Raw genomic sequence first — 27981 nt, forward strand, 5'->3', positions numbered from 1 at the left:
TTATTCTTAACCAAAATGTCAAAAATGGAATAGAAACACATGGATTCTTATGTGGGTCATTTTTGACCCACTTATGGAAGAGTGTCGGGTCCAATCACTGGAGCATCTAGGTAAATAGCTCCTTCACTGAAAAATATAAGCAAATAAGAAACAATTCATTAATAGGTGGAAGACTTGTGATTATTTTAAGTCTAAAACAGGGTCTGTAGATGCACTTATGGTATATTAGACAATATGATTTGAAAGTTGAGCCTGCTCTCCCATAAGATCACATTAATTTTTGAATTCATAGAGCTATTAATATAAAACTGACTATGTTTGATATATGCACGAAATATAATAGTAGTCATTGCAGCTTTGGAACCATGTTTCAATGTCCTAAATGTGATGAAACTGGAGTTCATTACATGTATATTATGAAGCAGGAAGACTGGTACCTGCTGTGGCGGCTCTGATTGGTCCTAACTAGCCAGCCGTTGAGGTCACGTGATATTGCCGGACGTGGATGCTGATTAGTGGATTGATCTGCGGTATCAGCATCTTCAATATATCGTTTGTAGCATCCACATTCCATTCAGAATTGAACATTATTATTATTTTAGAGCGACATTCATCCGAGATGTGAACCACCATGCTGTGAATCCACAGTCCTTGTGGAGGAAACAGAGTCGCTAGTAGCATCATGCGTTGTTAGCGGAACGGTCGCTGAGCTGCAGCCGCTCTCCTCTCCTCTACCACCGGTCACCTCCGCCCTGTAGCCGCGATGCCAGTCTCTCTGCTCTCGCTTTTCGCCGTCCTGCTGGCAGCTGTTTTGGCTGTAGGAGACCCGGAGGGACCCGCTGATGTCGACGGAGCTCCACCTTCAAAAATAGGCAAGAATATCAGTGTGCTAAAACATCGTAGCCGACCGTTAATTTAGCTAACGTTAGCATGCGGTGTGAGCTAATCTGACGCAGAGGTAATGATGATTGGAGCAACTCTTTTGGGCTGACTTTTATTTATAGATGTCTTCATGTTATGAGATATACATGTATTCCTGTAATGTTTTGTTGTTGTTGTTTTTATCTTTAAAGCAGTTAGCGGGATAATATTGCGTTAGCTTATATTTTGTCAGCAGTGGCGCCTCCAGAAATGTTTCATGGGGTGGCCAGATGGGGTCACGGAGAATTTTGGGGTGGCACAAAAAACAAAACAACCCAAAACTGAATTTCAGAAGCTCGTGTTGTAGTGTAGAAGCTTTGTTATGTTATTGTTGCTGTTTTCATGCAGTCTTCTTTATCAATTTGACAGCAATTGAACATGTTGGCTTCCTGTTTGAATGAGCACCTCGGTGATTTTCCCATAAAAGTTGCAGGACAATCTTGCTAATTCGGGCTTATTAGCATTTCTTTATCACTTTTATTAAGTCTGCAGTGACACTAATGGATAGGCATGCATGCTTGAGGTGTTTTAGGCAAAGTTTTTTCAATATTTCAGCACCAATTTTGGTCCATAAACATCACAGAGGGCGCCACAATACGGTTAGGATGCCAAAATCACAACACACTCTTCTCATTTTCTTTGTGCTACAACTTCACATTTATGAACCTAAATGTCCATAAAATATAACATTATTGCGGTCAAAACGGAGACTAACAGTTCAGATTAAGTATATTCACCAATAATAAATTTAATCCGTTTTTTTTTTTTTTTTTTTGACAAAACATTATCAGAAGCCTAAGTTTAGTTTGTTTCCCCCAACCGTTTGTAGTTTTTCCTCTGATATTATCAAATACCTGAAGCATCAGACAGCAGCAGAATCCATACAAGTGTCAAAACAAGAAAGATGTGGCTGGTTGTCCAGTAAGTGCAAGTTTGGCGGTTCAAGCCCCTGAACCTCCACATGTCAAAATGTCCTTGGACAAGACACTAAAGCAAAACTTTGTGTGTGAATGAGAAATACACTGTAAGGCGCGTTGAATACCACTAAGGTAGAAAAGTGCAGACCATTTACCCTCACATTTGGTCATTCCATCTTAAATCATCACATTTTTAACTCAATTACTGCTTGACCGTAATTCAGTTTTTATCACATGAAATATGGATGTTTATAAAGAGACATTTTAGATTGATGTATGAAATTACTTAAAAAATTTTGCTTTGCTACAATTTATGGATCCTGTGAGCCAGCCTTATGTTCACCTGACAACATGTGTCCAGGTGCTGTCAGCCTGCTAACACACATCCCCTCAAAGAGTGCCACAATTAAACTGACAATTTAAGAGTTTTTATCCTATCAGTAAATGCGCATTTTGCAACATTCTTCAAATTTTTTGGTGAAGTGTCATATTGATACAGTACAAGATTCTTTGTGTTGAAACTTAACATATTAAAGTGACCAAAATGTTTCAAAATTTGGGCCTCACCTGCATCAGTAGAGTTAGCTTGATGGTTAGCTTGAGGGAGACTCCTATGGTTCAGTACTGAGTCATATTAGTTACAGATAAACCCTGTAGTTCCCAGTTCAGTATTAAACCAACACTTCCTTAAAGACAGCATTTCTTATCCTCAGTCCATCTATAGATACTATTTGGTTAACCACTAAAAACTGCAAAATAATAGGAAACATTTATTTTTTAATTGCTGTGTGTTTAGTTTGCTTCTTCATCTGCTTGATACGCATGCTCATTTGTTACAGTTTGCACTGATGCTGTGTCTTTAAACATCCACACACAATGCAGTAAATTCTACATGACTGATTGTCATTAGATTAAAGACATTTATCTCCTAAACCACACTCTAACTTTCACTCTCCTCTTGTGTTTCAGCGGTGGTCGGGGCAGGGATAGGAGGCAGCGCCACGGCCCATTTCCTACGGCAACACTTTGGCCCGGAAGTCCAGGTGGACGTGTTTGAGAAGGGTGAAGTGGGAGGACGTCTTGCCACTGTAACTGTCAATCACAATGATTATGAGTCTGGAGGCTCCATCATTCACTCCCTCAACCTCCACATGCAGGAGTTTGTCAAACAGCTGGGTGAGTTTATACACAATGCAGAAGGCGTAAAAGGTCAAGAGGTCATTTTCTGGTTAATTGTAATGGTCTGGTTGCATATTCGCTAGTCAGAAATCTTTTAATTAATTATAAATGATAGTTTAACCTCTGCTCATATTTGTCAGTAGGTTTGTCGATGTCAGTTTAGGAAATACCAAGTGAGGATTTTCTTTTCTTTAAATAGTTTGTTATACTTCCTGTCCTGTTTGACCAAATGCAAAATCCCTCAATATTAAATCCCTCTCTTTATGTGTTTGTCCTTTGTCTTATCCTCTATTTGCCTCTCAAGGTTTAAAGTATCGACGCAGTGTGGCGGGAAAGACGGCAGTTTTCAACGGTGAAGAGATGATTCTGGAGGAGACGGACTGGTACCTGCTGGACCTTTTCCGGCTGTGGTGGCGCTACGGCATCAGCTTCATACGCTTGCAGATGTGGGTGGAGGAAATTATGGAGAAATTTATGAGGTAAGCCAAAATGATCAATGCCAAGTTTTGAGTTTAGTCTAAACAGCTTCTTGGTGTGCTGGGTAGCAGACAGGATGTAGTTGTGGTGCAGCTAAAGGTGGCTAGATGCTGCTGTGTCAAAGTGTTATACATTTGTTGTAGATGTCCAATGTGTCTCTGGAGCTGCATTGAAGGCCCTCATTGAGCTGATTTATAATTGTTCATATTTTTTTCCACATTTTTCTGGTGTCAGTAATGGTACGTGATCATGAGGATAACATTTAAATGTCCCTCATATTTTATTGATACCCAACAAATTTACATTTCAGGTTCAGCAAAGATTTTTCCTTCCAGACTTGTTTTCTCTACCACAAAATGAAGCATAGACTGTACTGTACAGTTACTTAAAGCTGGGCGAGACAGAAATCTGGAAAAGGCACAACAAAAGCAGCTCTTTCCTCTCTGTTCAAAGCACAGGCAACAGTTAGTGAGCCAGCCCAAGAATCTGTCATGTCATTCAGCTTTTAATACAACTAGACGTTACCGTCAGCTGCCATGGCCATATGTGCCAACTGACACAGGATGTGTCATTTTTTTTCTCCCATCTAAAATACTTCCAAACATAGACATGAAATTATACCAGTTATAAAGAAAATCTACATCAACCAATGTATGGTAAGAGTTTAATCAAGTTTAACTTGAACCCTTATCACATTTGTGGGGTCATCTATGGCTGATTCTCCCTCTGATGTATATTGCTCTGATGCAGTTTCCGATAAAAAGATTTCTGTGCATCAAACACACCATACGCTGCTGTGGTAATATTATGACATCACTGTTTGTTGGTTTTATATTTTATGTCTATGTTTAGTAGGGCTGGCCCAAATAGCAGTTTCTGGGCTCCGGATATTCGGCCCCAATTACTGACGAATATCCAAATATTGTGTTCGGTTTGTAACGTCCGACGGGGGGGATGGAAAGGATGGACAGACTCCGAATATTCAGATCTCAAAATAAATATTGGGATGCCACCGTCAACACCGAATATTTGGATATTAGGCCCTAATGTTTAGTGTTAATCCTGCTGATTTTCTTAGAATTTTACAGAGTGCTCCCTGGGTGGGTACAGGTGGGCATCTGAAAGTATGACATGCATGCATGGCTGAGTCTCAGGTGATATGAGTGTCATATCACCTGAGTGTGGTGTTTTGACTGTTATGAAACTGCTGTGGCATTGTAATTTCCTTTATTCAAGGATCAATCTGTCTGTCTGTCTGCTGTCTGTCTGTCTGTCTGTCTGTCTTTTTTTTGGGGTTCCTTTGACAGTTATTGGCAATGCTGGAATAGGGCCTTTTCCTCCAAGGTTATCTGCTATTGAATCAGGCTTTCTACAACCTGAAGGGACTTGCTCACACATCTGGGTTTGTAAAGCAGCCAATAGGGCCCTTCTCTGTGAAAAAAAATGTGATTGAATAGGAGCCCTATCCAGTCACAAGCTATTTTTTTTATAAATCCAGGAAACAGAACCAAAAGGAGACGTAGAAGTCTAGTTTCCTCTTGACCTCTTGAATTACAATATGCTGAGAAGTTGTTATGGATCTTGAAGATGTGTTTGTCCAGTGATGCCAAAAAATTACTGCCTGCCCCAGCTTTAAGGCAAAATAAAAGCACAACACTGCCTTCTGGTGTTACAGTCAGTGGGAAAAGCCTATTTTGTGCTGTTTTTATTTTGTATGCCTCAGGCATCTGCACCCATAATCACTGCAAAGCCTTGACTCACTGTGTGGCTTTCAGAGGATGAGGTCTGCATAAATATAGACAGCCATCTGCCTCGACTTTTCCAATGAAATAATGAGCTACTGTGATAAAATTCCAGCTCTCTTAATCTTTTACCGAAGAAAATAGTGTAAAACAACATAATATTATTTCAGATTCCAGTCAGTGCAAAACCTCACGAGTGTCAAATTCAGCCAATTTTCCAAATGTTGTGCCTTAATTATGTTTCCTTGACTCAATTTCTGCTTGACAAATAAACCAGTCTCCTCCTTTAACTCCATTCACAGACCTCTATTTCCTCCGTCTGAGAATGATTAATCTCTATATCCGTTTGGTCTTTCTTGCCTTCTCTCTAAGTCAACAACACTAAGCTTGTGTATCCCTCTGTCTGTCTCTCTGTCTGTTTTGTTACGCACAGATAATGGCTCAGACATTTGTCTCACCTTCAGACTACAAGGAAAAAAAGATGTTTGTCCATTTGCGAATGTGTCTGTTAAGTTAATAGTTCACCACTATGGTTTGTCTGTTTGTCTGCAATGAAGGATCTACAAGTACCAGGCCCACGGCTACGCCTTCAGCTCGGTGGAGGAACTGCTGGACTCGCTCGGAGGCAGCGGCTTCATCAACATGACCCGGAGGCCACTCTCTGATTCGCTGCTGGAGCTGGGTGTGTCGCAGCGCTTCATCGATGAGGTCATCGCACCTGTCATGAGAATCAACTACGGACAGAACGTCAGCATCCCTGCCTTTGTAGGTCAGCTAAGTGTGAAGCGGTGATGAGCAGGGAAGTGGCAGGGCGGAGAGCGACAAGAGAAAGGCTGCAGTGGTGAATTTAAGGCCAGTTATGAGCCGAACACCGACGCCACGACTGATGTAGGTCAGGAGAGAGGAAAGAAAGAGGAAAGAAAGGAAAGATACAGGAGACGAGGATGGGAGGAGCTGGTAGTCGAGAATAGACGAGAGGAAAGCAAGGTGAAAAGAGGGGGTGGCCTGTGGGAGCGAGAGAACAGGAAAGTGTGTGGGCAGCTGATAATTGGTTTATAGCACTTGGCACTGTCTGTTATAAGTGAATGTGTGTGTTTCAGGCGCTGTGTCTTTAGCTGGTGCCCAGAACAACCTGTGGGCGGTAGAAGGAGGCAACAAGCTGGTGTGTTCTGGCCTGTTGAAGATGGCTGGTGCTAACCTGCTACAGGCTCACGTCAACTCCATCTCCCCCGTCCACTCAGGTACTCCACCCTGATGTTAATGAATGGGTTTATGTCGAGCTACTAATCCAGTTAGATTCAGTTTTATGAGGATTCTTTTGTCAGTTTAGTGCTTCATAAAGTGACAACAGTTCATAGGGATGGTCCGAAGCAGAATTTTAGCCCTCTGCACATTGAGAAGCTAACAGACTGTAATGCAGAGCAGACAGGGACCAGAGGGGACAGAGGGGTATGACATGGGGCAGGTGAAGACGTTGGGGGTTCGATCCCTGGCCCTTCCATGCCCAGCGATCCTGTTGGCATTTGTGCACCTTACATTGTAGCTGGGGTGAACGAAAAACATTGTAAAGCACTTTGAGGAAACTTGCCAATGTAAAAAGTTATTATACAGTTATGCTCATAAGTTTACATACCTAGCAGAATTAGTAAAATATGTAACATTCTTTAATGAAAGGCTGAATGATCAGAACAATACAATTGTGTGACAATAAATAACTTTGTCTGACCACTAACCCTAAATGAAAGGAAAAATTTTCCATGATCAAACATTTTCTTTTTAAAAAAAAAAAAAAAAAAAAAAAAAAAAAGCACAATATTTCACATAATTGGCCAGGGTATGTAAACTTAGGAGCACAACTGTGAGTGCAGATTTACCAGTCACCATGCAGCATTTGCCTAAACCAACCAGCAGTACACTCAGTTCATAAATCTCAATTTATTCAGTCCAATCTGAGCAACATAAATATTTACATCTAAAAATTACTGGCATTTGAACAATGACTATTTTGGGGTTTTTTTCGTGTTAAACACATGTTTTCTTTCTGAATTGTGAGCCTTAGAAATGACACATTTGAAATTATCTTCTGAAAACGGTGACTACAGTTGAAACCAGTTTCATATCTAGTTTTCAAAGTAAAACGTTTCACTGCGTGAAATTCAGTGATATTTAAATGTCAACACAAATTGTTTGGCAGTGGTTAAATTTCCCAGATGGAATGTGGTCAAGTTTTATACACGTTCTTTCAAAATCAAACTGCAAAAAAAATTGGTTGTCAACCATATTATAGGATGTCTCTGTTCATATAACTTATATAGATAGATAGATCGATATATAGACTTTTTTTGTTTTTTTGTTTTATTTTAATTTTACAGAATACATAATTCATCAAGTGTTTGGCTTCAGCTCTGCCTTTGTGTCAAAGCCAAATTATTATTATTCTAGTTTTATTTTTTTTAATATAACATGACCCCAATTAGATTAGCTGTATTTTTATATTTATGAGTAAAGGTATTTGAATAAATTCATTCATTAAAAAATCTCTAACTTGTGGCTACTGGTACAAATAAAAACACAGTATTTATTTCTGCTGTAAATTAGCCTTTGATAGAATGAATTTTGTTACAGTATCATGCTAGTGATGACATTTTTTCTCTTTTTTGTAATAAGAAACTTTATTCATTGAACAGTGCTCAATTCATTCCACAAACGACAGTGCATAAAAGAACAACAGCAAAAACAGCAACAACAACAAAATCTAAGTCCAGCGATGACATTTTTTCTCTGTACTTTCTAATATAATGAATCTACAGAAATAATAAATTTTTTTGTCACACATTTCTCAAGTGCTGAATATTTGTCATGCATTGTGACATTGAGAAATTATGGTAAATACAGGAACATCAATTTTCTTTTTTTTAGACAGTAAATTTAAAATATATGCATAACATTGGTAGATTCATATTTTTATAGCAGAAGAAACTATTTCACTATTTGTTGGGCAAAAGAAACTACTAAAATTTAAACATAATCCCAACCGTAACTTTTCGTCTTGAAGATGTGCAGACACACTTTAACAAATCAGGTGATCAAGCACAAAAATTTTACAGTTCAGTACGTTCTGTCTACTAAAACTCACAGCTCAATAATGGCAAAAACCAGCATGGAGAGGCTGAGAGTTACTTTTCTGTTCCTGTTACTCCATGACAAACGTGTATGCTGTAGTTCTATAGATTAAATGTAAATTTGTCAATTTGAGGCAGAAAAAAATATTCTTCAGTGTACAACATTTTTTAAGATTCACTTTTGAGTCTTTAGATGGTTTTTTGGGGGGATTTTTTTATTTTTTTTTTGACAGCGACCGGAAATAGTGAGGAGGCGACAATAGAATAGCGTAACCTCCGAGAGAGAGTCTTACTGGTCAAATGCTCAGGCCACACAGAGGCCTCATCCTCCTCTGATAACGGCTCTATCCAGTCGTCACATGGGTCAACCAGCGATTTTTCTTCAGGAGGAACCCATTCTTCTTGTACAAAACCTTCTGGAGCCAGTAGAATGTCCTCTTTAGTCCCTGTCAGTGAGATTTTTGGCCAATGGTCACTCAGAATAGGCTTCAGTGTGTCTCTGGCCTCTGACACAACTGCAGTCGTGTTCTCATAGTACTGCACAGTGAAGTCATGGCTGCTGGATGAGCGTGTAGTTCCTCTCAGATGTGACAGGCAGGAGTAGCTGTTCAGAAAATGGAGGTGATCCTCTGTTGATGAGAGCTTCTCTAGTTCCGCATCCTTCCTTCTCAGCTCAGTGATTTCCTGCTGCAGCTCCTGCTGTTGCTCTTTGATTTGACTCTCGTCGGTTTTCTGCTGGGATCTGATCATCTGCTTCACTTTGGAGCTTTTCTTCTCAATTAGATAGATCAAGTCTGTGAAGACTTTCTCACAGTCGCTCACAGCTTTATCAGCAGTCACACCGATGGCCTCAAACTTTTCTTGAAGCACCTTCGCATTTTTCTCTCTGCTCTGGAGTCTCTGTTGAACGATTTTCCGGTCAACTCCGAGCTCTTTCTGCCTCTCAGCCCTCTCTGCTGCAGTTGAGACTGTGGCGTGGCCTTTGTGTTCATCCATGGCGCAGAGATAGCAGATACACTGTTGATCAGCGCGGCAGAAAATCTTCATCACCTCGTCATGGCGTGGGCAGATGTTCTCCTGAAGCTTCGAAGTGGCCTCTATGAGCTTGTGCTTCTTTAATGGAGCCATGTTGAAGTGAGGCTGGAGGTGCAGCTTGCAATAAGAGGCCATACATGTCAGACAGGACTTGAAGGCTTTCCACTTCCTCCCAGCACAGAAATCGCAGGCCACATCTGCAGGTCCAGCATAGGAGTGATCAGGGGAAGCATCTGCAAGGCCTGCTTTCTTCAGCTCCTCCACTAACTTGGCTAGCATGGTGCTTTTCATCGGGACAGGCCTCGACGTGAAGCGCTGCCTGCACTGAGGGCAGCTGTGTATTGTTCTGTCATCCCAAAAGTTTATAATACAGCCCATGCAGTAGCTGTGCCCACAAGGAATAGTCACCGGGTATTTTAGAAGATCCAGACAGATGGAACAGCACAGTTTTTCTTGATCCAGCAGAATTGCAGCCTGCGCCATTTCTCGTCTTGAGCGAAGTAAAGTTTCACTTTCTGTTAACAGAAAAAGGCTCTCCCTCTGCTTGATTTGCAGTGGAAGGGGATGTCTGCTGTTGAAAGGGGAGGGACTGACTTAAGACAGTGATCTAAATGGATGAAGCGGAACGCCTGTAGAGCTGATCAGTAGCACAATGAGTAAAACGGTGGTCTCGTAATTTTATCGCTGGATAACGTGGTTTCGAATCCTGTCACCGTACTTGAAGAACACGTGTTTTTCATTTCGGCCCGCACATTTCTTTTTACTGTCTGTAGATGATATTTACATGGATATAGACTTTGTTAAGTAGTGATGCCGACGTTTTTCGGCGAGGTCTTCTGTATCTGGTATCTTTATTTCATGTAAATCCAGATCTGATCGTGACGAATCTGCGGACGAAACATCTGGAGACGGCAACTATCGCCAGTTAACCTGATCATCAGTTAAACTGTAACACCAGTCATCCCTGAAGCCGGGTACCTCTTCCATGCTGCCCACCCGTGAGGATCCTCAGTCGGGGCTGCATACAGGTCATCTTCGTCCGGTCAGTCGTGTCTCTCAACGGTCTAACCGCTACTTAATCCGCTTGGCCCTGATTAGTGTCAGATCGCTCACGAATAAAACTTTTATCCTGAACGATTTCTTCACTTCTCACTTCCTGGATTTTCTGTTGTTGACGGAAATGTGGAGTAAACCAGGTGACAACAGCGCGTTTTCAGAGCTCCTCCCGCGGCTGCTCTTTCCTGAGCTCTTCTGGAGCTTCTGGTAGAGGAGGAGGTCTTGCCTCTCTGTTCAAGGATAAGTTTAGATGCCGACTTCTCTCCACAAATAACTACTCATCTTTTGAACTGCACTTATTTGTGATTGATCTTGCATGTCAGATTTTATGTGCTGTTGTGCAGAGGTGGGTAGTAACGAGTTACATTTACTCCGTTACATTTACTTGAATAACTTTTCGAAAAAAATGTACTTCTGAGAGTAGTTTTACTCTGCCATGCTTTTTACTTTTACTTGAGTAGATTTGTGATGAAGAAACGCTACTCTTACTCTGTTACACTGAGCTACTGGGACACTTGTGCCTTGTCATTTTGTAAAGATGTTACTTATTTTTGCTATTTTTTAAATTTTATTATTTGGAAATACCAGAATTTTCACATTATTTTACATTTTTGTCTGTCTGATCACATCATTTCTAAAAAAAATAAATCAGACATTACAATCAGTTACTCAGTACTTGAGTAGTCTTTTCACCAAATACTTTTCTACTCTTGAGTAATTTTTTGGATGACTACTTTTTACTTGAGTGATATTATTTTGAAGTAACGTTACTCTTACTCGAGTACAATTTTTGGATACTCTACCCACCTTTGCTGAAATGTTACAATACTTACAAGAGACTACTGGTTTCCCCCTGTGTAAGACTGTCAAAATAAAATCTCCCTGATGTCAAAGGTGCTTACCAAATACTATTTCTTTCTGTCTCTCTCGCAAAAACTTATTGACTTACAAACTATCTGTATGCTTGGGTTCACTTTCAAAATAAGAGTTGATACCCAGTAACAGAGAATGAGAGAGCGCCATCGTCTACGGTCAGCAGCAACTCTAGTAACCTTCACAGTTCCATTTCCTGTGATCTCTTTGATGTCGTCAAGCCAACTCACTGCAGGTCTGCCACGCTTTCTCTTTCTCTTTAACCATCCCTTGAATGATTGTTTTCTCAAGGCAGTGATGTCTGGTAATGTGACCAAAGTAGCTCAGTTTCCTTGTGATGATGTTAGTGCCACAGTGTTTTTTTGGGTCCTAGCTCCTTGAGTACAGATGCATTTGTTCTCTTGTCTGTCCATGGTATCCTCAGGATCCTGCAGTAGCACCACATTTCAAAAGAATCCAATCTCATTTTATCTGCTGATTTCATAGCCCAGGATTCGGAGCCATATGATGCCACTGCAGAGGTTGTTGATCTCAGTAGTCTGACCTTGAGGGATGAAGGGAGTTTACTTGTCCATAACTTAGTCATGTTTTGCACTATGCTTCGAACCATTGTAAGTCTTCTTTTGATCTCTTGGGTGCAGTTCCCTTTTGCGTTGATGACCGAACCCAGGAACTTGCTTTGTCAAACACATAGTCAAAAATCAATCTGGATCAAAACTTAGTCTTCAAAAAGTTTTCAAGAAAGAGTCTTCACACAGACTTTAGAGTCTGATGCGAATAATGTTTATTCAATACAGAGGCTGTAAGAACATGAGCAAAATCTCGAGATTTTAACTGACTACACAAAGCGTTACATCGTCTTATATACTCACAGACTCACAAACTTCTTCTAAACACCCCTTTTCCGTTCTGGAAAGCCACAACCTATTGTATTAAGACTCAATCGAGATGTATTTGATGTAATCGTACCAAAAGTTACACCACCTCCTCTTTTTTTATTTCTGCTAGGTTGGCATTATTTCTACCTAGCTCAGTGTGACCTGGGTTTCAACTCACGAGTGCAGATGCAGAGAGGGCATGCACTTCCGGTCTTATGCCTTCTATGGGCTCCGTAGGCTTCAGTTGGGTTGACACTTTCCACAGGATTATTTAGTGTACTCGTAACTTAAGTTGACACGTTAGGTCTTCCAATCTTATCATTGTTAGCTCTTAAATTTGATTCACACATCCTGTTTGTCTAGTTTTACCATTTGTTCCATCTTAAAATGTCATAACAACTGATTATTTGTATTTCTACTACAGGGGAGGCGCTACAGTACCAGCTGAGCTTCACTACGGCAGCAGAGACGGGATCAGAGCTGTATGACATCGTAGTGCTGGCAACGCCACTCCAGGCCAGTGTTGAATCTGGACTCCAGTTCCAAGGTTTCGCACCTCCCTTTGACGAGCTACCCGGCAACTATCACAGCACTGTAGCAACCATCGTCCACGGCTACCTCAACACCTCTTTCTTTGGTTTCCCGGACCCACGTCTGTTTCCCTTCGCCAGCGTCCTGACTACTGAGTCGCCTGATCTGTTCTTCAACAGCATGGCCAGCGTTTGTCCAGTCAATATCTCAGCAGGATTCAGACGTAAGCAGCCACAAGAAGCTGGAGTCTACAAGGTGTTCTCACCACAACCGCTGGACAAGTCTCAGCTCAAAACACTGTTCAGGTCAGAAATTTCCTTCTTTTATCAACAACAGGCTGCAGCTAACTATTATTTTCAGTACTGCGTATTTTACTAATCATTTTGTCGCGTTTCAGCTTGCTATAATATATGCAGCAAATGTTCACATTTAAGAAGTTAAAACCAATGAATTTGATTAATTTGTCTTCAGAAAATAAACAATTACCAAGTGGTTGCTGATCAAATTATCAGCTAATTGCTAGCAACTCTTGTATTGACCAGCTAGGAAAAAGGAAATGCATTTTGCTCATTATGTGTGATGGGACAGTATAATGATATGGAAGAGACACAGCGTGGCTTTCAGCTGAATGTTAATATGCTGACATGCTTTTTACCATCTCAGTGGTGCATATGCTAGCATGCTAATCTTTGCTAGTTAATACTAAACACAAAATAAAACTGCATCTTCCAGGAATTTAGTTAGTTTTGCATGTTTGATCATAAACTCAAGTACTGGATGAAGTGAAATTATGTGCTGATGATGACATTTTCTGAAAAGTTAAGGGATCATGGAAAGTTTACAATTCATCCTGAGAGGAACATGAATGTGTGAACCCAATTTCACAGCGATCCTTTGAGCAGTTGCCCATAAATGTGATGACATTTCACTAAAAAAAAACAACAAAAATTACAACATTATGTCAGAAGATTTAACCAGACCTTGTTACCTAGTCTAACCGCTGGGTGGCTTGTGAGATTCCCCTCTGGACTCCATAAGATTTTACCTCTAATATTACATAATAATTCATTTTTTTAGATTATATTTTGTACTCTCAAACCAAGACTGTAAAATAACAAAAGTCATCGAATACATGTTTTGGAGTAGAAAGTACAATACTTGTTTCCCAACTGTAGTAAAGATTAAACTAAAATAGTAACTCAAAATTATATCTAAGTGTGAGTAAATGTATTTAGTTACTCTCTACCACTGTCCAATGGTGTTACTGATCACAGCTATTTAAATCCTAGGTAGCACTATGTGAAAAAAGCAAACAAACTCAAATAGATCTTACTGCATCTCTTTCTGTTTCTTGGTTCAAAAAGAAAATTCACACGGTTCTCATTTTCCATGACTAATCCGTGGTGTCTGTCTGAACATAATGTACTCCGATTTAATGGTTATTGGATACACTGAGTTCTTTTGATTTTTAACATATTATTCCCAAGACAGAGTTTGTTAATGTGCACAGCAAAATGAGCGAGGAACAGATGATAAACTCTGAAAAGGAAAATTTGGTTGTAAAAAGAAGTGCAGTGTCAGGTGTCTGGAAAATATTCTAGCTATTTAAATCAGCAACACAAAACCACCAGAAATAGAAGTATTCCTGAAGTTTTATGTATCGCAGTACATTTTTTATTTTTTTTGTAAAATCACGCAGCCTGAATCTTTACAACTTGTCCCAGCAAAGCATGTAATAGTTGTCAAGATATTTCAGTCTGAACTAAAGCAAGGCATGTCTTAAACTTTATTAAAATGCTCTGTCATAACAAGATTTTCTTTTAAAGCAGATTTTCTGTCTCTACGTCTTCACCTCAGGTCGTACTACTCGGTGCAGGTGACGGAGTGGCAGGCCTACCCTCGCTACGGCAGCAGCCAGGGACTGCCTCCAGTGGAGATCCACCCCAATCTTTACTACCTCAACGGCATCGAGTGGGCCGGCAGCGCCATGGAGATGAGCTCAGTGGCTGCTAAGAACATCGCCCTGCTGGCCTACCACCGCTGGAACAGACAGACGGACATGGTGGACCAGAGGGATCTGATGCACAGGATCAAGACTGAACTTTGACCTGGTCACCCAAGACGCTGCTCAGCAAAGAAAGTATGTGAGGAAGGAAAGAGTTTCTGAGTAACTGTGGAACATGTGACTCTACTGAAATTTGAGCCAGAACATAACATGGTGCAAATTTTTAGAGTGAGCCTTTTGAGTATTCTCCAGAGTATTTTGGACACATCCATGTAACATATTGCTACGTACATCTAATACACCGAATCAGTGAGACACAATTTGACCCAGCATTCTCCAGAATATGATCAAAAACAAAACCCAAATCAAGTCGTTTTGAAGGCACCATGAAAGACAAATGTGGTCCTGCACTTCTGTCCAAAGGCCAGTTTGATTTTGCTGGTACTTTCAATCTGTGAGCCAGTAGCACTGCAGATAAATGAGACATGTTGCAGTTTTGGTTTGGGATCCGTTGCCAGTGTTAATTGGTAGTTTCATCCAAAAATTCTGCCGCAGGAAGCTTTGCTTTGCCAAGAAATAAGAAAACCAAGCAACCAGCTGATGTATATTGTGGATAGTGAATGGACTGCTAGGAGGCGGTTTGTTAAGTTGAAGTCTGAGGTTCTGCTACTGCTCTGTGTAAATAAATGATCCCGAGTCCAAGCCAAGACAAAATACACAAAATAAAACAACACAGCTTTCAGATATGACAGAAATCAGTGCAGTCACTGATTTAACTCCACTTTTAGTCTGTCATCTAATCAGAACTGCAGCACTTTCTGTAAACCTAAGGACTGTTAATGGACTTTCTGTTGGCACCAGTGAGATCTCATTAAAGTAATCTCAGTGGGATTTTTGTAAATTAATAAAATAATTATTCAGTGACTCACGGTGGTGGCCACTGGTGCTATGCTCTATTGCCCCTTTCATCAGACTATTTCATTATCTCCCCTTCCTGCTGCTTTTGTTGCGTAATCCGGCGGAAAGAATTTTTTTCAGGGAATGGAGCCAAACGGCTTTCACACTGGACTGAATAAACGCAGAAGACGATGACACTTGTTATTTCCCCTTTTCTCTCAAGCCTTAAAGCCTTGTTGAGATCCGGCTTTTCTATTAGGGATGGTAATCTTGCACAAACATGTATGAAGATGGAGTTGGACACTCACTTCCAGAAATGGCAAGAATGGCGACACAACAAGAAACCAATGACAGTTGATTAAACTTGTAAGAGGAAATGCCTTGTTTTACTATGTATTTATAACAGATGTGGACTAAAGTGAATTCAGAAAAACCTTAAAATTTGTGAACTGAAAACCTCCAAAGGGCTGCAGTTGATGGATAATGTAATTGTGTGAAGTGGTGAGAAATTACCATGTCTTTTTAACAGGAAGGACCTGTTTTAAAACTCCGTTGTGGTCGAGCTGAAATGAAGACGACTTATCTTTAAGGTCCGAACAGCCGACTCCTCTCTGCTTTCTATTAAAGGCTTCAAGGTCAGTGGCAGCTTCTGTATGTAGAACAACCAAATATTTATAGCAATATTGCCTTCATGATATGTGATTCAAAAAAACAATAATACACAATTCAAATGCAGAAAAAACAATCCCAACTCAAAGGTCACTTTTAGAAGCTTTCATGTATCACACAGTTCGTTCAGTTTTCATTAAGCTGGATCCCAAAGCACCTTTTAGGTTTCTCATGTGTGACGGCTAAAGGTTGTTCAGAGTAGTGGGATATGGTTGAAAGTTCCAGATAAGAGTACATTCTGAGTCGGGATTATTTTATCAAGCTAGTTTTTTCTGGGTCTGAGTGGCTCTTGAGTACAAATTTTAATATAAAGAAATGTGAAGACATTTATAATTGTATTATTAGCTAAAATAAAGGTGGAGTCTAAATATATTAAAAGGGAGTTGGGGGAGCGGTAGGTGAAGTACTTTCAACAGTGTAAAAGTACTTCATTACAAGTGAAAGTCCCGCATTTAAGTATCATCAGCAAAATGTACTTGAGTTTAAAAGTAAAAGCACTGCAATAAAATGCCCTCTGTGACTGATATGACATTAATACTGATGAGTTTGTGTGTATAAAGCATTTTATTGTTACAGCAGGTGGAGGTGGAGCTCATTTCAGCTGTTTCACATATACGTTTTTCAAATGTTTCTTTAATTTATGTTTTGTCTTTTTTGAGATCTCAAATCATTTTACCTCTTTGGACCTAATGGATTGTCAAAGAAATCATATTAAACATTTTAGAGTAAATATCTCTTAAGTGGAACAACATTAAGCAGATTGCTGAACACTGATTTTTTTATTGTTTTGTTTTTTTGTGAGAGATTATAAGCAAAAATGTTTTTGATAACCACTGAAATATGCATTAATATTGTGGCAAATACAGTTTTTTAATGTAAGATGTTTGCTTCCAAACAGCAGTGAGAGAAATGAGGAAAAAAAATACAATATTTTTCTCTGAAATGTGATGGAACAGAAGCATAAAGTGGCATGAAACAGCAATTGAGTTAGATATTACAACATCTTAAGTGTTCACTCTGAACATGTGGTTACATTTTAAAAGCTTGAAATGTTTGCTTCTGTATCTAGTAACAGAAGTGTGATTTTTATGTAAACTACAGACTCAAAACATGTTTGACTTTTATAAATAGTATCTTGACAAATCGTCCTAACTCAAGGTCCTCTTGCTAGTTTTTTGTGGAAGTTTCCACTGCAACTCTGCATCCTCTCATTCAATCTTCAGTTATCCTAGATCGACAACCTGAAACAGAGCAAACTCCATCTGCTGATAAGGATACCGACACGCGTCAAACAGTTTTTGTGTGACTGTTTACTTCTAACCAAGCAAATTTCTGCAAAGCATGTACGAACATATTGTATTTTACGTCCTTGATGCATACTATAGCAGCAGTTTTAATGGTGTGGATTTTTCTGACTGTTAATAAAATAAAACTAATAGCATTTTATTGGATTATGAATTTTGGTTTTCCTCTTAATTTCTGCTAGACATTCAGGTTTTATTTTCTCTCTACTAGAAGAAAGTTGACTGAAAGTGATTTTCGTCTGCTCGTGTTCAGTCATTTCAAGTATTTCATATAATTTTCTCCCTGAAATGCAGAGAAAAAGAAAAGTTTGATGTAATGTCTGACTGCATGCTGTTGTTGTCGTGTTGTACTCTAATTATCTTATCATCTAAATCTCCTTGACAGTGCATGTTGAGTTACTTATTTAGAAGGGCAGTTCAGATTTTGGTGACATGACAGTGCTTCAAACACCAAGTGATAGAGGCAAATGAACACAATAACTGTGCATGTGAGGCTTTTTATCTTGATATCGATGGCCGTTCAGATTGCCACCCGACAAAAACTACTTATAAAATGTAGACATCTTCATAAACTCCCCCTGTGCTACACCTAACACAATGTCTGCCATCTGCTCTGTACAGTTGAAAATGACATTTATCTGTGAAAAGGACAATCCTCCATCTTGCTAGTGTACAAGTAGTATGAGTTCTCGCCTACTGTAGGTGCAGATTACGGTGTTGTTATGGCAAGATCGCCACATGGATTTAAATAGGTAAGAGCCTTCCATTGGACAGTTACTGTAGTGATGAATATGTTTCAGCTGGCAACAACTTATTTAACCCTAGCTGATGCATCTTGGCTAGTGCCTACTATGGGGGTTACGATTATGATCTGGAGTTGGTCAGGTTCAGCAACGTTATGTTCCCAAAGAAAGAGGTCAGCTGACTACCTGAATATACTGAATGACCAGGTCTTTCCGTCAGTGGAGTTTTTCTTCCCTGATGGCACGGGCATGTTCAAAGATAACAATACCAGGATTCACAGGGCTCATATTAAGAATGAGTGGCTCAGGGAGCATGAGACATTTTCACACATGGATTGTCCTCCACAGAGTCCAGACCTCAGCCCTATTGAGAATTTTTGGGATGTTCTGGAGAAGACTTTGCACAGCAGTCTGACTCTCCCATCATCAATACAAGATCTTGATTGAAAAATAAATGCATTTCTGGACAGAAATAAATGCTGTGACATTGCAGAAGCTTGTTGAAACAATGCCACAGTGAATGAGTGCCATACTCAAAGCTAAAACACACACACAAGTGAACAGGATTTGCAGGTTTGATTGTCTATTGTGTCTACTGTTTCAGGTTCAGCAGGCGGACAGCCTGTGGGAAGAAGCTCCTCATCCTCTCTGTGTTTGCCTCCAGAAAGCAGTAACACTACCTTCCTGGATTTTAACTTGCATCGTTCGTTGTAAATGTCCTGCAGGTTGGGGAGGGTGGTTCCAATGGTGCACTCAGCCGAGCGGACCACCCTCCTCAGGGCCAAGAAGTCCTGCTGGGTGCTGCTGCCCATTCAGGTGGTGATACTCCCAGCCAAAACACTCTCAATGGTGCAGGTGTAAAAGTTCCTGAGCACCTTGAGGGAGAGCTTGAAGTCTCTCAGGCGTCTGAGGTGGTAGAGATGCTGTCAAGCTTTCTTCACCAGGGTGTGGATGTAACGGGACCATGTCAGGTCCTGTGTGATGTTAACACTCGGGTACTTGAAGCTCTCCACTCTCTCCACCTCTGTCCCGCTGATCCTGAGTGGGTGGTACGTCCTCTGCTGCTTCTTGCTGTAGTCCACAATCAGCTCATTGGTCTTGCTGACGTTCAGGAGGAGGCTGTTGTCTCTGCACCAGTCCTCCAGGTGGGTGATCTCCATCAAATAGTCCTCTTCGTTGTTGTTTGAGATCAGACCCACCACTGCTGTGTCGTCAGCAAACTTAATGATGGTGTTAGAGTCTGATGTGGAGTCATTAGTCAATAGTGAGTACAGTAGAGGGCTCAGCACACAGCCCTGAGGGGCACCGATGTTCTGGGTATGTGAGTGTTACAGGTGTTTTCCCAGGCCTACGTCAATGTGTTGTTGTTATAACTGGTCCTCTGTCTTCCCCTCTGCGACTTCCTTGAGGCAAGAAAATTATCGCAAAGCTGAAAATAGAATCAAGGGAGAAACTGAAAAGCGTCCCAAGGCTCAGACACATGACTCAGTTTGTCCCTTTTTGCTCCTTTCTCTTTATTCCCTCTGCCCTTTGTGGCTGAGGAGCAAATAGTCCACTAGGTCAAACTCTTGTAATAAATCATACTTAAATGGCTAACTAATGTATTACTGTCATTATCATAAACTTTGAAAGTGTGTTCCACATGGAGATGGTTTATCTAGATAAATTTTATTTATTTAGTAGAACCCAGTCTTATGACAAGAAGTTCAACAACAACAGTGAAAAAGCTGCTTCTCGAAACCCTATTTTTGATGTAGTAAAGGTCTGAATGTGATACACTCAGTATTGTAACGCAATATATACTCTTTTTTCAAGAAATCACAATTAACAATTCAAGCCTGCCTCTAACACTCACATTAGAGACACATACAATGATCATTCATTCATTTCATTATTGATTTATTTAATTATTTAATAGAGATGATGCAGTTTAACACAGTTCCATTACAGAGCATGAAACTGACGGGCTGCAGAGATTTTATTGCTATTTCAGCTTTAATCCCTTGTTGAGCTTTTCCACACACGGTACAATTAAAATCCAAAGCTTTCACTCTCAAAAAAACACTTCATTCACCATAAATACACTTCAGACACTTAAGTACCATGAAATACTCATGACAAAATACATTAACTGTGATGCGTAAGGGAACATTGCATTCCCTCCCACATAAACAGATAGTTAACACACATATACACTCATCCCACATAAACACACAAGACAAACAAGAAGAGATGAAATGTAACAGGTTGCCTGTTGTGAGGATTCTTTAAAATGATAAATTTTGGATGACTTTGCAGCTAAATTCAATCTACAAAGCCCAGGTGCTTCCTTGTTTTGGATGTTCGTCAACTTGTGATGTTTTATTCAGTCTTCAGCTGCAACCGCAAACGTAATTAAAATCTATTTTATTACATATACGGCTCCCAAAGGCCACACTATCATTTCTATGTTCTAGTGATGCCACTAAAGCGGAGAAGGTCTAATAAAATATGCTTTGTGTCTGTCGGGAGTACACGTCCAGAAATGTTCCTGTTTCTAATCAAGTCCCCCCAACTTTGTGGAAGTGCGGAACTAAATCACTGGAGTTCCCCTTTAAGATGTCATATGTTCCAACTGTAGTTTCCCCCGCAGCATAGATACTCATAATATCACGTAACACATAATAAAACCGAAGCAATATCTGCAGTCTGTTTACTCAGCAGTGAATGCACTGAGCATGTTTAATTAATGGTGAGAAAACTTTATGAACCATGTAGAAACAAGCAGAGAAAACTAGTTTAAAGTGCTAATATGGAGCTTTAACATCTCATCCTACATATGTCTGCTGACTACAGGCAATTTTCAAGAGGAATTAATAATATATTGATTTACGATGGCACAAATACAGAAGACATTCATTGAAGAAAACACAAAACAAGGTGGAATAAAACCTAATTACATGTAAATTGACTGTGTTACAATATTATTTCATGCATTTTTCTGCTGCTCGTGTGTATAAACACAAACACGACCTTGAACTGTCCTGCAGTAATATTTTTATATGATCATCTCTGGAGGCTTGTGAAATTTTATAGGCACGATCTAGTGTCATAATTTAGATTTCTGACAGATTTGGATGAGTGGTAAGAGAACTGTGTCCTGCGTGAAACGTCACTACAAAAAATTGAGCTTTAATTGAGAACAGCACTACTTGAATGGAAAAAACATGTGCTCTGGGGATGCAGCGAATTCCTGTGAAGTCTGACTTCACTAGAAGCTCACAGATTCCACGGAACTGTTACACACTTACGCACAAACACAACACACACACTCCTTGTTTCATCCCATTGTCCTCTATGTGATCCTATGGATGGATGGATGGATGGATGGATGGATGGATGGATGGATGGATGGATGGATGGATGGATGGATGGATGGATGGATGGATGGATGGATGGATGGATGGATGGATGGATGGATGGATGGATGGATGGATGGATGGATAGATAGATAGATAGATAGATAGATAGATAGATAGATAGATAGATAGATAGATAGATAGATAGATAGATAGACAGACAGACAGACAGATAGATAGCATGCTTTCAGTTCTTTGCTGGCTCTTGGCTCTTGACTGTTTGGCCTGGAACAATGCAGCTTTCAGACCCTCTGCTGTGTTTACTTTCCTGTATTTCTCCTGTGTAATACTGAAACTGAAAGGGATATAATGTTTCGGCATCTCTCTTTTTTTACAGCCACATTCCTTCCTTTTAAAGCTTCAAGTCTGATTTTTTTTTCTTTTTAAATCAAATAATCTATTTATTTGGTCTTATTCATGTACATACTTGTACCCAATCCTGTGCTATGTTGACACACAGTTTCTCTTTCCAGTGAAAAGCGGGGAGGCTACAGCTGCCCGGAACAGCTGCTTAAATGCCCCCCTAGAGAATTTTATTTGGACTAAGCTCAACGGAGACTTTTACTACATTACTCACTTTACATGAATCACCCAGTTGATTGCTATCTTTTGACAGCTTTCCACTGGCACAGCAGCGCTCCTGTGAGTGTCAGACTTTATTTGTTCTTTATCCATACACATTTAGGTTGTTTTGTACTCTAGAGTCTTAGGTAGCTCATTAAGATGTTTGCTAATTATGTTTGTTTACCAATATCACATGTCTGTTTTGTATTCAGTCAACCACAGCCATGCATGTTAATTGCATCCAGTTAGGACCTCATGTATAGTGAATTCTGCTTTCTTTAGATACAACCAGGTGCCTTACATCACAGACCATCACTTTTCCAGCTATTAAAGAAACTGCCCATCACCTGGATTGCACACCCAGAGCATTTTCTGCTTATAGAAACCCATTTTTTTGTGTCCGTAAGGCCTGACAGATGCACAGACCTGCTCTGTTAACAGCCGTGTTTACTCGCCAGCAGTGCTCTTCTTCCTCATCTTTGCTGGTGCATTGCTTTGTTTTGCAGCTCATTTGTACTCAGGTATTGCTTTTTGCAATAGCGTGAAAGCATTGGCAGAAATGTTCATCATTTCATTTGCATGCACGCGTGTGCCCACATAAAGCAACAAACAAAAAGGGGATGTAAAACATTACTGCAGAGCGCTGCTAGTAGGTTTAAACACATCAGGAAGCGTGTACAAAGCCTTCCGAGTCACTTTGGTCAGCAGCCATTGGACCTGAAGACTACAAGTGTGAAAATGAAAAAAGGGGAGTGTGAGTTCAGAAAGAAGTGAGCGTTCCTCACCTGTGTATCTGCGCCTGAGGCATTATTAAGCACCTGAATTGAACCTTTGGCTGAACTGTCTTTGGCTGAGATTTACTGTGAGTTGTGTCAAAGCCAATCCTCTCTGGTTCTGTCATGACATGTTTGATATGTTACCTTGTTAACATGTCCAAATGGAATTTTTTTATATGCTGGAAAGCAGATCATGTGTGAAATAAGCAGTCAACACCATGGCTGAACATTCCAGCCTTGAAGCAGCAGTTTACAGATGACAGGATTTTATATCCAACAAACTTAAGGAGCCAGTCTGGTCAGCTTGCACCGTTGGGTTTTGGGCGTAATTTTTCCTCCTCGGAATCAGTTTCTGGTTTGCACATGTATGGCTGAATTAGTCAGATTTTTTCCACTGTGCAGCCTGTAATAGATTTACGATGTTTAGGGTGTGCCATAGGTGAGCTGGTGTGCTCGGGTAGCAGTAAGTGGGGAGAACTGGGTGGAGAAAGAAGTCAGGCTGTCGTGAGATGGTTTAGGACACAAATAGATTATTTTCATGGAACATTATTGATATACAGGGATGAGTTTTCAGTTTTTAGCAATGTTTTCTGGAGGTCTGTTCCTGTCAGAAGAGAGTTGTTCATCTCCACAGTCGGCAATATGTTTGCTCAAAGGGAATCTTTAGATTTACTGGGTTTTCCTTGTATAATTTTGCAGGGTCTGAACATTAATTAAAAATCGACATCACTCAAATGAATTTGTAATTTATATGATACTGCAGGTTTTAAACATTAGGATTTATGTAGACACAAATTTATATTGTATACAATATTTTATGGTCCTCGCCTTAATGTTTAATTAGTCAGGGAAAATTGTATTTTATGAAACATTGTAGGGTCTTAATCTTAATATTTATAATTGTAAGGTATATTTGCATTTAAATAATGCTATAGGGTAAACACTTTTTGAAATCCCTTGTTTTTAAATGTCCCATGATGTTGACAATAATAATTATAATTTTGTACGTGTTTTTGTGTTTCCTACAGAAGTAGACTTTTAGGGAATAAAACAGCATTAATGCCTTCATAGGGAAATACGATTTATAGGAAAACGTAACTGAATACATTGCTAAATAAAATATGAAAAATCTAAATAGTTAAACGCGTTTTGAGGCTTTCTTTGTGGTTCTGGGTCTAAATTTTCGACAGCATACAGGGGCACCCAGGGTCTTGGCCTTCCTAAATGATAAAAACGCGAGAATAAAGTCTAATATGAGAGTGGACATGGTGAAATGTTGCGCTAGTGTTTTCAGCTGCCTCGGGCTCCGCTCCTATTGGCCCAGCGGCGCACCACGTGGTCGGGCAGTCACGCGCTTTCCAGGAACCCGTCAGGAAGAAGAAAAACAAAACAAACCCGAGAGAGCGTTAACAGCGTGTGGACTCCATTGAAAAGGGAACCTTATTATCTCCAACACGAGAATGTACACGAGGTCCAACACCAAGCCAGACTTATGCGTGGGCGTCCTAAAAGTGAGTGGGACCGTTACTGGCCGTTTCGGGGGAACTTTGTCGGGCAGCGGTGGGTGTTTTCGCCGCGGCGGTGGATTAGCTTTGAAGCTAACGGCAGGTCGGCTGTTGTTGTGTATCGGGCTTCAGCTGGGATGAGGAAGGGGGCGGACGGAGGCCATACTGATTGAGCTGCGGGTGAAAAGGAAGCAAGACTCGCCAGTTCCGCATTAAAAAAAGACACGGTTAGCGGCAAGTGAAGACGCCTCGTCGTGCGCCGCAGTTTATCGAGCTCTTGCAGCGAGTGTTAACGTGAAGAAACGTAGCTAGCTCCGTGGTCAGCTGAGATAAATATCGGACACTGCATGTCACAACTGTCACTTAGCGCTAAACCTGTCAAAAGAATTAACGTCCGGCTGATTTTGTTGACTGCTAAACATGATTTGTCAGTCCCTTCAGAAGTGGAGCATTTCTGATTCTGGATCAGGATGGCGAAAAACTGCACTTATGTAAGGAGATTGGCTGGTACTCTACTTTTAAACTATCCAAATCATGTTGCACCGCTCGGGATATGTTTAAAACTGTGAAACATGCCCGTGGTGTAGCTGGTAAAACATTATTAAAGTGATTTAGAGCGTATTTGTTGGAGGAAAAGCGCCAGTGGGCCAGTGAAATGCTCACTTTTTGCAGGCAGCCTGAGCTCTCGGTACACGCCCCCCAACACTAAGTACATCCAGTACCGCTGGAAAAAAAAAAAGCTCGGCACAGCCAGAAATTTCCATGTGATCGGAGGTAAATAACGCACCCGACTCAGACTCACAAGTCCACGGCGGAAATGGCTTCGTGAACGCTTTATTATGGATGATAGTTAGTTTTGTTTTTCACCTAAACATCCCGCTGTATAGTTTATAATCGATTTGGGCAGATAAAGATTTGACGTGACGTTTCTTCTTCGGTAAAAATGCAAACAAATGTCTCAGGTTGACGTTTATTCCTGTGCTGCACTCGGGTTTTGTGGCAGGTGGTAGATTCTACTTTATATGTCTTTTAAATACAGCTATCTAGGCCACGGGCATGTAGGCCTCCAAGTTGTTTATCTTCTGCCTCAACCTAGATTGAAACGGGCTGTTTATGATGGAACAGCTCCGGAGATTGACAGTTCCTTCGGCCAATCAGATGCGCCTGAAGGCGGGCGGTAATCTTCTTTCGGCCAATAGAAATGCGAGATTACGTGGGTGTTGGCACAGATGGTTAGATTGAGCTTTTGTTTTGCTTTGCTGAGGATCTGCGATGAGTGCAGAGACTGGCTTGATACTGGTGACATTTCTGGCTTTACTGGTGTCTATAATGGATCATTTGTAAGCTGTACCTGCCTGTTATATAACGGTGATTGTTGTGGTGCAGAAGCTTGTGCTGCCAGGCTGTACTTCAGCTAAACAAGTGGATCCATTACAAAGAGATGCAGTTATGTGGCTTCTAATGCTATTTAGAAGATATTTTAAAATAATGAGATCATGTTTGCGTTTTCCTGCTGACACCGTGGTCAGCCTATGTATGCTTACATAAGGTGTTGGGAAGCCAAAGCTCGTTGTGGTTTCATCAGCATTGTCTGTACTCAAGTTAGTCATCCATAACGTTTTTTTAACAGTACACTCTGCGAGATTTTGCACATTCACAGGGGAATAATTTGCACACTGCTGCACAGTCTGTACAGCTCTCTTAAATAAATAACATGGTAAATAATTTTATTACTGTATTACTTTATAATATTAGAAAGACTTATTTTTTTTTAAATTTTACTTGCAGCACTTGCTTTTTCTGTCTTTGATCCTCCTTTACATTTTCAACATAACGGTGTTTACTGTTATGTACCAAAACACCAAGTCAGATTTTTCATATATAAGAACCTACTTTGCAGTGTAACACATTCTGATATCTTGACTCACTTTGTCAGGCCATCGCATGCATTAAATCTGAGGTTGCTTTTTTAAATTGTCTGTGCATCTTTTACAGCCACATCACTATATGTTAGCACGACAGGCATTGCGATAAAGCAAATAATCGCAAACTTATTTACTTTTTTTACTGGGTGTAGAAAAGACAAATGGAGTTATGTTAAATCTCCTGGAAACAGAACGATAAACAGCCAGAACTGTGTGAAAAATTCAAGCTAAACTTTCTTCCACGTAAAGTCTTCCTGCTAGTCGATAGTGCTCTTGAGATCACGATAAGTTTCTTCATAATTTAGATTTGACTGTTGTGTTTGCCTTGTGAGCCTCATCAGCGAAGTTTCTGTTGTACTTCCATGTTACGTGTTGTGTTAAATTATGCTGACTTATTTCTTGATAACTTTGTCACCTTCAAATTGCTCATGTTTCTGTTTCTGTGTAATTTCAGAATGAAGCAGGTTAACTGACCTTTTGCTGATGTTTTGACATGTTTTGTTTGGAAAAGAACAGCTGGGTTTGTTACAGATAGTATTGCCATATTGTGCAGTTTATAAGAGTGGTTTCAGGGGAATTTTTCTGGGGAAAAATAGTTCAGTAAAGTTTCTCTCCACATTGTCTCTTCTGGTCATGGGCCCTCCCACCACAGTAGCTCTGTGTCAGCCCAGTGGCAGCTGCCCCACAGTTTTGGAATTACTGGTTTGCCGTAATCTTCCTGTTGATATAAAGTGTTATTGCTGTGGTTTAGAAACAGATATCTGAAGTGGGGAATTCAGCAGTTGTTGGAAGCTACCTCCGGTAACGTATATGTAATTTCTTTTCCTCAAATTCCAAACACATGGATACTCATGGCTCTAGGTTTTGGAAATATTGAGATATTCAGTGAGTCAAAATACTTGAAAGTAAGACTTCCTTAAGACATGTTAAGAGTAGAGTTCAACAAAGCGGGGGCTGCTCAGTGAACTGAAATCAGTTCCATGAAAAAAATATAACTGTTTTTGGGATACTGATATATTTTGCATCGTGGCAAATGCAAAATTACACATGAAATGATCAAATTAATTTGAAGCTAAACCGATAAAATAAAAATAAATAGCACATTTTGTGATTACAATTGAATAATAATTGTAAACATTTTGTCTGTAAAAAGATGATGATGCTATGACCGTATATCATGATATATTTACTCTGAAAATTAATGCAGTCAATAATATTGAATTGCCAGTGTGTACTGCCACCTCTCTGTTTATACCACTTCGCCATAAATGGCTGTGTCAATAAATAATCAAAGTCGGCAACCTTTAAGCACAGTTTACAGTTAGTAAGAATCCATACTCCGTTTGTCTGGTGCCGCATTGAACAAACACATTTAGGGCTTGTAGATTAATGACCTTTTGTGATGTTTACAGAGACTCTCTCACATGTCCTTTTTAGTAAACAGGCTGGCATCTCCTGCTTGTT

General features: G+C 40.2%; 2 protein-coding genes across 5 annotated transcripts in view; both read left to right on the forward strand.

The window, feature by feature from the left end:
- The first annotated feature begins 529 nt into the window (after positions 1–529).
- LOC111584671 (prenylcysteine oxidase-like) lies at positions 530–17753 on the forward strand. 2 transcript variants are annotated; one of them, XM_023293869.3, is made up of 8 exons: positions 530–872; positions 2808–3014; positions 3322–3496; positions 5794–6005; positions 6337–6477; positions 12625–13036; positions 14589–14871; positions 16163–17753. In XM_023293869.3, the coding sequence occupies exons 1-7, from the start codon at positions 764–766 to the stop codon at positions 14836–14838; spliced, it is 1506 nt and encodes a 501-aa protein (XP_023149637.2). In that variant the 5' UTR covers positions 530–763; the 3' UTR covers positions 14839–14871; positions 16163–17753. The 2 variants fall into 2 exon arrangements, with proteins under 2 accessions (XP_023149637.2, XP_023149636.2); XM_023293868.3 differs by having other exon boundaries at positions 14589–17753.
- A 6707-nt stretch (positions 17754–24460) lies between these two features.
- Positions 24461–27981, forward strand: part of crebrf (creb3 regulatory factor) — a 35745-nt gene continuing 32224 nt past the window's right edge. The window contains exon 1 of one of the 3 annotated variants that reach the window (XM_035940812.2): positions 24461–24598. The gene's annotated coding sequence lies outside the window, so the exon portion shown is untranslated. Of the gene's footprint in view, positions 24599–24960; positions 25084–27981 lie in introns of those variants that run through there. The other 2 variants (XM_055017179.1, XM_055017180.1) reach the window with 2 other exon arrangements.

This window comes from Amphiprion ocellaris, chromosome 14 (assembly GCF_022539595.1).
Source record: "Amphiprion ocellaris isolate individual 3 ecotype Okinawa chromosome 14, ASM2253959v1, whole genome shotgun sequence".
NCBI lineage: Eukaryota > Metazoa > Chordata > Actinopteri > Pomacentridae > Amphiprion > Amphiprion ocellaris.

Excerpts from the sequence above, each read along its gene's own strand:
- LOC111584671 (XM_023293868.3), top strand. The coding sequence starts at position 764 with ATGCCAGTCTCTCTGCTCTCGCTTTTCGCCGTCCTGCTGGCAGCTGTT. Across the intron at positions 6,006-6,336 it reads CAGCATCCCTGCCTTTGTAG|GCGCTGTGTCTTTAGCTGGT; the intron begins GTCAGCTAAGTG and ends TGTGTGTTTCAG. Across the intron at positions 13,037-14,588 it reads CAGCTCAAAACACTGTTCAG|GTCGTACTACTCGGTGCAGG; the intron begins GTCAGAAATTTC and ends TCTTCACCTCAG.